Source organism: Bombus vancouverensis, chromosome 7 (assembly GCF_051014615.1).
Source record: "Bombus vancouverensis nearcticus chromosome 7, iyBomVanc1_principal, whole genome shotgun sequence".
Classification (NCBI taxonomy): domain Eukaryota; kingdom Metazoa; phylum Arthropoda; class Insecta; order Hymenoptera; family Apidae; genus Bombus; species Bombus vancouverensis.
The window spans coordinates 7,894,602-7,906,601 of NC_134917.1; the positions used below are offsets into that span (position 1 = coordinate 7,894,602).

Below are 12,000 nucleotides of genomic sequence, written 5' to 3' on the forward strand. Positions count from 1 at the left end.
AATTACATTATTTGTGATTATTCGTAAGTTACATTAATAACGTATTGCGATATGGATTACTTCAGCAGGATTTAAAGCCACTGACTTATAAGGTAATTATGATGTTTCTCGTTATTTTGTAATAGTGTAATTTGCGTATCCAATTTTTACTGTGAAACTTGTACTTTATTTTAAAATTTAATTACTTCGGAATTTTCACTGTGTAATAACAATCAGTTATAGAAACATAACTAAAAATAAAATCACGGTGTGTAATCTTATTGGCAGGCACCTAGAAGTTAAAAGTCAGGTCGGAAGCTATGAGTATTTTCAACTTAAAAGCTTTCTATCTCTGGGAGCTTGAATTAATATTTGACTTTCGAAGCTCAGGATCACAGAACAAATCATAGAACAATATTTACATTTTTACATTTGATTTAATTATTATAAACTGTAAAATTAAACATTTCTTATGTATATGTATAACTTCTATGCAAAAATTAGTATTATTATATATATATATTTATATTTTTTGTTTATTATTCTATATTAAGCACAAGTTAAAGTCATTATATGTCTCAGATACATCGTAACTTATGATCTATGAGAGAGTTAACTGCGATTTCGTCATGCTTCAATTCCTTCATTCGCTTTTATATTTTTGTAACATTATTTCTCATTACTTAATATATTAGCATAATAATAATATATTAGTACAACGTGTGTAACACATTTACTATATTGTTTTATCACATATCTTATTTATCATCAGAGTTGGAAGTTTTAATCACTGGTATAAATCCATACGGGGGTGTACAACCTCTAGTACTATCTTCTCCACTTCTATTTGATGATCCTTTTCTTCTTCTCACTGGTTTAGGCGAATTATCACATTTTATAATAAACTTCAGTTCAGCCATTAGTTCTTCTTTAAAGGAAACCTAAAGTACATTTATCTAATTTAGTAAAACCGATCAATAATCGAATCAGATTGATTTTATTGTACTTACGTCTTCGCGTAAGGATGTACAGCCAACTTCCCAGATTAACTCGAATACAGTATAAAAGAAGGAGGCAGCAACGCCTACAGTCAATACTAGGAATACGCCACCCACATTGTCGAGATCCAGTTCCTCCGCGGCGCTCTGACCACCGTCTTCCTACGTATCATTCGCATATCATCATATAAAATTCATACGTTTGCGCATAATTTATTTCTCGACTTCGTTCTTATCTTATTTTATTGGAACATTTATCTATACGTACTCGACATGTTCCACCCCCACGTTTCTGCGTCCACCATTTTTTCTTCAATTCTGTTATCAAGCCGCTTTGTTGCATCTTTAATACGGCAGTGTTTAATGGATGACGATATGGCGATCCTATGAATCAGTATACAAATTTCATTTTTATATAAATAATATTCCCGGCAGTAATTCAATTATATATTGTGATTGACGCAGACGAATTAGTACATATATCATTAGTTACAAAGAATTTTAGACATTATTAAATTTCTAGAAATACAGCAAAACAATAAAAATATTCTATTCAAGCTAAATCGAAATATTAACTGTCGTACATTTTTCGTTATAAAATACAATTGTAATCACCATTTGAACTCTAAATTAATTTATGTTCAATTTTCAATCGTCGTAGCCTTGCAACCAAATTAATATGCCAACTAACATTTGTTTGACTATCACATTCAAACCAAATTCAATTATATTTAATAATCAATAATTAATAATTAAATATACTTGAATAAATTAATAACTTAACTAAAGTCGTAATATAACCGGTGAATGAAATGTATCTATTCCTAACTATTTGTAAAATAGTATTGTTGTGTGACTACTGAAGTCGTTAGGTTTGCGTATTATTATTATGTATTATTTGACAAGTCGTAAGTGTCATTTAAGATCTTACCCTTTTTCATAGCAATCCCATAACCCTTTGCATCAAGAAGTCCACCGATCTGAGTCACGTTGCAGTACCTTTCAGTGATGTATTCTATTGAGCTGGATTCCATTAGAAACGCGTAATCTTCTCTGAGCACCTTTGTCAACCCAGCATCATTGTTAGAAGGCAATACTTCTGCAGCGTTGTCCGTCATGTATTTGTACATTTCTTTGTATGTTGAATAGTTGGAATCCTTGGAATGCATAATTCTTATAAAAATCTGAGTTAGAATGAATAACTGCAAGTTTCATTTGCCTAACGCTTGTTTTCGTTTTGATCGGTTAATGAGCGGTTTGATAGAGATAGAGAAATTAATGTTACATTTTCCGGTAATCTGTCATTCAGAGTAATTTATGCGAACAATGAGGAAATCAATATGTTATATTGAATTCTCAGTTATGAAAATTTGTTACGTTTCCAATTATATTAATTATTAATGATCTTTCATATTATCAGTCTGCTAAAAGAGTGACATGCTTTAAAATAAATTCTTCAAGAGAAATTATTTATTATTCTTCCCCATATTATAAAAATTTAAGGAAAGTAAATTTTCTAGAAAATCGGTTTGAAGTAGAAAAGTTATTATGAGGTTACTCGATTATTTAACAAGAAAAACTCGATTATTTATCTTGCATCTTTGAATTTTGATTCGGAATAAAATATTATTTATATGTATCCCTTACTATTAAAATCAGTTTTGTTAATATAATATGATTCGATTCAGTCAATTTTTGGTAGGTAGTTTTTTTTTAATATATCATAAATTTTAAATTTATCATAAATATAAATATATCACTCCTCCAGAAAATTGTTAATATCAATGGAGGTCTATAAATTAATTTCAACCCAAATGTAAATAATATTACAAGGGAATAATGTATTAATTTCACTCGATTCTATATTATCTATTTAAGCATTGCATCGAACGGGATTAAAATGTTTGTGATATCACAGCGTGGTTTTAATGAACAGGATTTGTACGTTTTACAATAAATAGGCAAGCTATTGCAACTATTATATTTAGGGTACTATAACTGTCAGAATTTATAAAATGTTTCTTCATCTTATGAACTCATACTCTACTATTGGATACGTATTAAACGAGAAATTTCTGGAATGATTCGTTAACAATACAAATTTACAGAGAGACAGTTAATGATAGTTAAATGAAGCATCTGGATAAAATCAGGCGGTAAAATTGATCAAAACATAAACATCTCTTACATTTGAAACAAGTACATCGGTAGCCTGTAATCTTCCTGTAAAATTTGTTGCTACTGACAACCGTTTCATCAATTTTTACTGTTCTTCACGTTACGTTATCAAATATATAAAGAATGTTACGTATTCAGTTGGACACTTACTTGGAAGAACATGAACGTAGATCCTCCTATTTTAGCGCCATATTTAATTGCTTTTTTCCTTGCCAATTCTTCGACGTTTGAGAAGGGTGATACTATTGTCTCGACGGTTAAGAACGCGGCTAAATTGGCAGTATAGCAATTGGCGATGATCAAACAGAAGAACCACCATGAAGTGGCCATCATTCTTGTCGAAAATCCTCTGTGCGATTGTAGAAATTTTACATTAATATCGTAGAAATGTATGTTGATTGCGAGCAAGCTTTCATTAATTAAATATAAAATGATAAAAACGGCGTTTAATAAAAAAAAGATAGAAATAGTAAAATAATAATACCAACGATAAATATTATCTTAATATTACTAACATTTTGTTTGATATAATACAAGAACAAAAAGGAGAAAATTAAAGAATAATATAATATACGAATATAAGAATAAAAAAAATATTAGAAAATACCACTCACATGGGTGCAATCTCGGAACCCTGCTGCATAAGACTACCAATAGTAAACCATAAGGAATTTTTAAAGGTAAACTGATTCTCAAGCACCTCTGGTTCCTCGATGCAAGGATATGGATTATTCCACTCTGCAGGGCATATCCTACCGATAATGAATAGTACCACAGACACGAATATATAAGCTCCAATTAAATACCACCAAACTCCGGTCGAAAATGGCGATAAGAAGGAAAACAAACTGGGCGGCGTCTTCGTTGGTTTTCGATACAGAATACTTATTCCTGTAGGAACAAGTGAAACCAGAATTATAACCAGGACACCAATTGATTAACTGCATCAAGGTTAATCATTTTGTTTCTAAAGAATGAGTCATAATTATTATGATAATAAGATAAAACAACTTTTAAGAAAAGAAACTGATTAGTTTTCCCTGTGATAGGCTCATTTAATATCTCTTTGCTCGAATCGAATAACAAATACTCTGATGTCAGTTTTGTAGTGGAATCTTGATTATACGAATCCCGTTTAATCGAAATTCCATATTATCCGAGATACTTTGAACTTTATCTCTATCTTCGTTCCTTTTGAAAGTTTAACATAAAGAGTACAAAATTGTTAATAGTCAGATATAATTAAGGCAGTTAATCAAACTTTCAATCAATTACACAGTTCATTAAATTTAAATATATGTACAATATTCAAAATGTTTTTTATAACTTTATTGCACAATTTATTAACGGCCTTATCGATCCTTTAGTATTACTCGAGTTTTCGATTATCCGAGATAGGTTTGGTACACATTACAATCGGATAATCGAGACTGTACTGTATTTCATAATAAAGAAATAGAAAGTAATGAAAATAAAGAAATACAGTTTGATTTTTCAAATTGCCCACGAATTCAACCTTCAGTTTCAAAATTCACAATTTCCTGGACCCGTTATTAGTATTCGATTTGGCGTAAATAATGTAAAAATGGCGTAAAATGGCGTAATTAATCCTAAACTCTAAAAGAAATTTTGGAAGCTATTTTTCATGATTTTCTAGTTTTCAATTTACGGAATCGATCAGTACGGACTTTAAATACTTCAAATATTTTAAAACGTTTCACATAAATTTCGCATGATCTCAAAGATATACCTAAATTCATAAAAGGCATCGTAAAGTCCACCGCCCCTTCTCTCTCTGCAGTTATAGTTAAGTCTGTAATTGCCAGATCAGCTTCCTGCAACACGATTTTAATGGACATCATATTTTAATTTTGCTTTCATTTCATTTAACAATACTATGCATTTCCATTTAAACGTTACTAACACCGGCGATTATTTTCCCAAGCATTCCCGTCCATTTGTTCAATTTCTTAGAGTATGATCCATACACATTGTCTCTTTGAACCTCGAACGTGTAATTAAAACCCAACATTTTGCTCAATTCTTGAATAATATCGATACCGAACCCTTCATAGCGATCATTTCCTGTCATCATATCGGCCGACTGTTTTAACATCCCATAGGGATGATTCTGTAAGAATGAAAGATTATATTTATGAGTGATAAAAGGGACATTTAAAGTAAACATATTTTGTATCATTTCTCATTCGAGGCATATTAATTTGCATGACATAAGATTATTTAGCGATATTAATAATTGTATATTTTAATTAAAGGTTTATTATTTCTCATTCGAAGCATAATAAAAGGACTGTATATTATTTCCTTTGTGCGATGTTGCATTATTCAATAATATAAATAATTTTCCATTTCAATTAATGATCTGTTATTTGTCTTATTATCAATCCAAAGGATATTAAAAGTATTATGAATTATTGCCTTCACGTGATTTTAGGTTTTTGTATAATTTCGTTAATTTCTGATTATAATTAAAAATCTATTATTTCTATTATATCCGTCATGTTCAATTTGGAAAATATTAAAAATTATTTCTCTCGCCTCAATAGATATACATATCTTAAAAATTGTTTCTCTTGTGATATTCGACTATTCTATAATGGCGATAATTTCGCATTTCGATCAAAGATCCCATGAGTAAGATTCAAAAACGTAATTTTGTATTTTTACGCACGATTGCAATTAAGATGAGGAACGTTTTGTTCTGCAAGCTCAACTCTTCTTCAGATTTCTGAGGACGAGCTTCCAATAGCCATTCCACGTCATTCGTACTGTTCCATATTCCGATTTTCTTTAGTCCGTTTTCCGTCACTCTCACTATATCCAGCTGGAAATTACTACGAAATCCAGCGGTGTCGAATTTGATCAAACCAGTCAGACCTTCCATTTCGCTCTGAAATGAATCCATGATAATTTCAAATGTGAAATTTCGTATTGGATATAGGCACATCGTTGGTTAATAGTAATTAAATATTTATTTTATCGGTGCAATGAACTTACGACTCGCATAAAATTATTCAGACTAAATCCGTGCTCCCAGCTCACTGTACCATCGCAAGGTAATGTTTTCACATTGGCTTTAATGGTGTCTCTCAAGCGTTTGAAAGCTCTGGCGAAAAGCTGTACAGCGTCGTACATGAGCGCGGGTTCAACGCGCAGTTTGCTAGGATCGTCCAAACCCCATTCGTATTTATGCATCTCCACAACGCTCGTTACGAGTGGACTTTCGGGATCGATTAAACGTACCCCGGTGAAATTCACTCCTGAGTATTGGTATGGTTCTAGATCGATCGTCTGAAGATCCTGGAAGGAACTTTAGCCTGTATAATGTATTCATAAATATACGATATTTTTTTATGAAGTCTCCGCAATTTATGTATCAATATTATATAAACTTTGTCTTACTTGTTTGTAAGAAAAGAAATCGTAATTGGTTCTAGTTTCACATTGTGACCTAAGAATTAAAGGGTAATAATCTTTAGAAGTAGACTGTTAGCATATCGTAGTGAGAAATAAATAAACGTGAGATTACATATGTAACATCTGAGTATATAAAATTTTATATAACCAAAAAGGTATGTATATAAAAGGGCTCTATATAAAAAAAACTAAATTGATCGTGAAATTATTTACGTCACATAATATCTAAGAATATTTTTTGGAATTAGTTGTACAATGTATTAGATAAGGAAGAAATTATTTTACCAAGGAAGTTACTATTATTCTGTTCTTCTCCGACATAATTCCCACTTGCTGTGCCTGTTTCAATACCTCTTCTAATATATGAATCGAACAATCGATAAGAATGTTCTCAATCTCCTCGTCTTTGATCTCTCGCATCACTTTTCTGTAAAATGTAGTCACCTATTAATTTTTATAACTAAGAGGATTCAAATGCGATTTACGAATTTCATTTGAAATATGCACCTGTAACTCGGTCCAGTTCCTAAGTTGTATAAAAAGATCGTATGCGCCTTTATATCTAAATGTTCCAACAATCGATGTGTACGAAACAAACTGTCGGTGTCTGCGTACAATATTGCGAAAATCTTCCATTCAAAATCAGTTATAATTTTATTGAAGACCTGGCGGAATATTACCTTCGATTACAACATCGATTTTAAATACTAATAAATAAATATTCTAAAAACTAAGTTTTTAAGGAACTATATTTATTTTCAATGATTGTATTCAACCAAAAAGACCTTATCAAAGTGTTCTTAAAATATACATATAAGTACACCAATCGATATTGCGGTGCATGTTACCGAAATGTGATTTCATAAAAATCTATGAAATAAATAATAAATATGTAAGCCGAAAAAACATAAAAGGTTCATGTGTTCTACGTACCATAGAGAGAGTTTCTGCATATGGAAATAAGTTTACTCCTATGCCACGAATTTGAGAGGGTTCCCATCTGCCATAAATATGCGGCACTTCCATGGTATCACACATACTCTGCACGTGCCCCGAGGTAAATCTATTGTTCGGACCGAAAATGGCAGCCACCCCCTCAGTCGTCAATTCGCATACTGAATATTTTAGAAGAAATTCTTGAATTAATGAGCAAGTCGAGCTGTATAGAATACTATACAAAAGTCACAAAACACAAACGAAAATCTCTTATTTATTTATACACAAAGGAATATAAAGATACGAAGTTATTTAACATTGACTTAAATTTGATTTTACTTTTTAAAAAGTATTTACTCTGGAAATTATTAATACTTTGCCGAAGATATATTGATGAATTTGGAATAATTAAAATTTTATGCGATATTTATCTCCTCTTTTTCAATGTCATATATTTTATACTATTTTAATGCTCCAAATAATTTATTCGATAAAATATTTCTGAAAAATTCGTGAGTTGGAAGAAAGCTGCAAATATTTAATCGTATAAAAATATGATTAGTTGCCACTGTGACCTTTGCATAAGAGAGAGAACGTATTTCCAATGATAACTGTACCTATTTGCGACACATTGAACGGATCCGTATCAATCTCGTTGGATTTTGCCACGAAAAAGACATTTGGAAATGCATCGCTCATGTGCCGTTGTTCGTTCACTCTCTTTATAGAGGTTTCGAAGGCGCGTTGAAGGCCATCGTTAGTGTCGAACAATCCTCCTAAAAGAATTATGTGAAGACACGTGTGACTTTGGACGCGGCAGTGTTCTATTAATATTTGCGGAATGTGAGCTGGAAACAGTGACGGCTTCAGTCATGGATTCGAGCACGAGAAATAACTTGAGGGAACGAGACTCCAGGGCATTAATTTGGTTTAAACTTGAAATAAGATTTATTCTCTAGTTAGAAACATTTCCATGTCCAACTGACTGTTCCGCATAATCACGCAAGTTTCCTCACCTACGTTAACACTCGCGCCTTTGCAGGATCCCAGAACGCAGGAAAAGATGATCAATAAAAGACACTTGTCCAGCATCTTGTGGTCATTCTTTACAATACGATAGCGACGTATTCTGCGTTAAAAATGAAACAAGACAATCTTCTTCTAACGATTTGCAATATAGTATTTTTATCCTCCTAACTGGTTTTTATAGGATCAGAATTGGATAGACGTGTCATTTATAAGCTAGGCATAAAATAATGTATATAATATAATATATAATACGTATTCCATATTATGCACACGTGAACATGAAATATTTAGGCAGTTGAATATTTTCGTGAAACATTTTATAACACGATATAATTTTCAATACTTCCTATAAAAATATATTGTCGTACTATGTATGCCGAAAAAACAATTCATTTAGGCAATAGTTTAATTTGTATCGTATATCATTCGTTCGAAACAATTTAATAGAAACAGAATGGAAAATAGAATTTTAATAGAAACAATTTAAATTAATCAAATCTTGTTCGAGTAAGCAGAAACCATTAAAACATAATAAAAATTGCATATTTGTGAAACAGAGTCACGATGTTGTTCTTCGTTCGGGACAACATTGTGGCGATTCAGAGCGAATTTAAACGATAAACATTCTCAACAAAACAACAGGGATTAACTGAAATCGTCGGCATGAAAGCCTGGTCCATGAAGATGCGATTAGCTTCAAAGACAGCCAGACCAACCGGACTGACGCGAATTTATTTGCAATAAGACCATGGTACACCCGTTTCAACGGCTGGAGCAGACCGTTGGGATTCGAACGAGCACTTAACTATCCGACGTACTGTAAACCAGCAGGGAAGCGTATACACGCTTGAATTCTCGAGCTCGCGTAAATATTTAGAACCGTCTAAAATCAATCCCCCAATATTCAGCTCGCCTATTTATTTGAAGCTATCAAAGGATCTGTCAGATCCTCCCTCGACGCTCTAAGATCGACTTTCTTCCACGTCTGGCTTTTTCGGTTAGGAAATACAAATTATTGGATGCTTGATAACTTTCTTTTCCAAGCTTTAGACTAATGAATATTTGTATAGTATTAGACAAGTAAAATGATAAAGTAGAAATTATATTTCGTGGTGTTCATAAAATGAAGAATTGTAAATCGAAGAGTTCATAGGAATTTTGGACAAATTTTGATTAAAATTAAACTTTAATGGAAAAATCTGTATTATTGGATATTTGATATTCCTGGTACGAGCTTTTCGTTTTAGCGGAATACCTATGGTAAACTGGAGAAAAGACAGAGCTTTTAGAGTTAATGGTAGAGTTAATGGTAATCCTACATATTAATTTACACATTACATATCGGAAATAACATATTACATTACACACGCACATTTACATATTAATTTCGATTCGAACCGCCACCATCGACAAAAACGGGAACGTCACTCGACATTTGCGACGAGATAATTTTAGCGGAGATGATTTTTGCGTATTTTCTCGTCACGAAACATCGCGGCGCGGATGGAACACGCGATGCTATTGCGGAGCGTCATGCTATTGTCACCTTGCCAAACGCATGTGCTCCGTCGCATTCTTTTTTATCCATTCATTCACCGCCATGGTCATTTCGCGTAGCGTCATTGTACGCAAACATCCACAGAATAATCCGTCACAGCGCGTCGCGACGCCCGTTCCGTGTCAATGTGCCATATCCAGCCGGCCGTAATCGCTTGAAAAACACATGAAAATCTTCGAGTGCCGTGTTACGACGCCCGTTATATTTAGACGCCGGGCGTCGTCGTCACTAACGCTTGTCGCTTAAAGCGGTGTGACATAGTTTCCATCGAATCGCCATCGGCTGCAGTTTTCAAGGGAATCGGCCTGCACGCTCGATGTCGCATATTTCTATGAAATTTCATTTCACGTAATACTCCGTTCCGAAAATTCTTTCGACTTTCTCTTGAGTTCTATTAAAATATTTTTATAAGAAGAGCTCAGTGAGAAAGTGATATAAGTGCATCTTTTTTTTCTCATGTAGAGATAAACTAATAAAGATTTGGCATAGAAATGTACTGGCCATACACTGCATCAATATAATCACCGGAAACTTCGTTACAAGATTCTAAGTAATTCTACTGACGTAACTGTTGCGCTTTCATTTCTACATGATTCAACAGAATGAAAGATAGACAAAACAATGAGCAATGATGTGAAAAAATATATTATTTTGCTATAAAAATACTGTTTAATTATAAAATTATTATAAAATTATTTTTCAACTCAAACCAAAGATATCTATCATGAAAAAAATATACAGCTCTTAAGAAAGAGTTCCGATATTTTAGATGCAGTTGATATATTAAGCGACTTTGTTACATTTCAAGTTTTCGATACTTGGTAATATACCTCAATATTTAGATCTTTTGATTCAGTTTAAATTTCATTCCTACATTCTTTTCAAATCAAACATTTCACCACTCATGCCACGTTTCCTTCGTGCCTATTATAAAAAATTAATCTTCCTAAACCATGTCTGATCTTTCTGGGAATTTGTGTCTTTCTCCATTAATGGATATTTTTATCCGCCTTAGGCTCAATTCAGAAACATCCATCCAATATACGAATACAATAACGTACAATAACTCTACGTACTTAAATGGTATCAAATACTTCTGAAACATTGTTAAAAGAGCGAAATTATTGAGTTATCGGCGTCGTTATTGCATTACTGTTATGTTGAACACATGTGTATACCATCAAAGTAAATTGGAAAAGTGAATTAAAAGTTATTGAATCGAAGACACGCTACGTGGTGGAAGCATGGTACGCTGTACGTTACATTCTCGAACGAAAGTTAAAGCAGAAGAGGTCAGAGGTTAAACGGGCAGGACAATGTGGCTGTCCATACAACGAGCGTGACAGGAAAAGGAAACTCACCTGAAATTACGATTACACACGGCTGGTTACCTGGAACACAAGTTTGATATACGTGCTTTTCAGAACGAAACTCACAGCATGCACTCTAATTCCGAACGCCGGTTCCTACCAGCCATTTCACTGCGCACACGCGAACTCCCTTCCAAGCCACTTGGATTTCGTTTGTGTATTTCACTCTAATATGGCGGGCATCTAGAGCTCCAACTTAATTTATTGTTAGACACAACGCTGCCATTTTCTCAAGTAGGCATCTTTTGGACAGAAGTGTTGCAATTTTGTTTCTTCCACGCTACATGGTGCGTAAACGCAATTATTAACTAAGTAAATGGTTTTCAATTTTGACGCATTATTTCTTTTTTGCGAAGACATTAGGAAAATTGTGTGTCTATTATTAATAATAAAATAGTATATTATTATAATGAAACTTATAACAAAATGGTTACGCGCAAGCCTCTTTTCATGGCAATTCTGCGTTTAGCCGTTTAGTGTTAGAAAGTTTGCAAAAAGTATTATTAAAACAGAA

At 32.8% G+C, this 12,000-nt stretch overlaps 1 protein-coding gene across 1 annotated transcript; it reads right to left on the reverse strand.

Moving 5' to 3' along the window:
• Positions 1 to 497: 497 nt before the first annotated feature.
• Positions 498 to 11,597, reverse strand: LOC117159009 (glutamate receptor ionotropic, kainate 2). Its single transcript, XM_033338474.2, has 16 exons — positions 11,478 to 11,597; positions 8,546 to 8,658; positions 8,147 to 8,305; positions 7,527 to 7,708; positions 7,101 to 7,258; positions 6,879 to 7,020; positions 6,174 to 6,476; positions 5,848 to 6,066; positions 5,080 to 5,286; positions 4,906 to 4,990; positions 3,770 to 4,046; positions 3,306 to 3,504; positions 1,909 to 2,134; positions 1,246 to 1,361; positions 990 to 1,139; positions 498 to 920 (listed from the first exon to the last, which is right to left on the reverse strand). The coding sequence occupies exons 2-16, from the start codon at positions 8,619 to 8,621 to the stop codon at positions 738 to 740; spliced, it is 2,682 nt and encodes an 893-aa protein (XP_033194365.1). The 5' UTR covers positions 8,622 to 8,658; positions 11,478 to 11,597; the 3' UTR covers positions 498 to 737.
• Between the last annotated feature and the right edge of the window lie 403 nt (positions 11,598 to 12,000).

Bases quoted from the DNA above. Each gene is read 5' to 3' on its own strand.
- LOC117159009 (XM_033338474.2), bottom strand. From the start codon at position 8,621: ATGCTGGACAAGTGTCTTTTATTGATCATCTTTTCCTGCGTTCTGGGA. The intron at 7,021-7,100 runs GTGCATATTTCA...TACATTTTACAG, and splicing joins GGAACTGGACCGAGTTACAG to AAAAGTGATGCGAGAGATCA. The intron at 6,477-6,878 runs GTAAAATAATTT...AGTTCCTTCCAG, and splicing joins GAATAATAGTAACTTCCTTG to GATCTTCAGACGATCGATCT.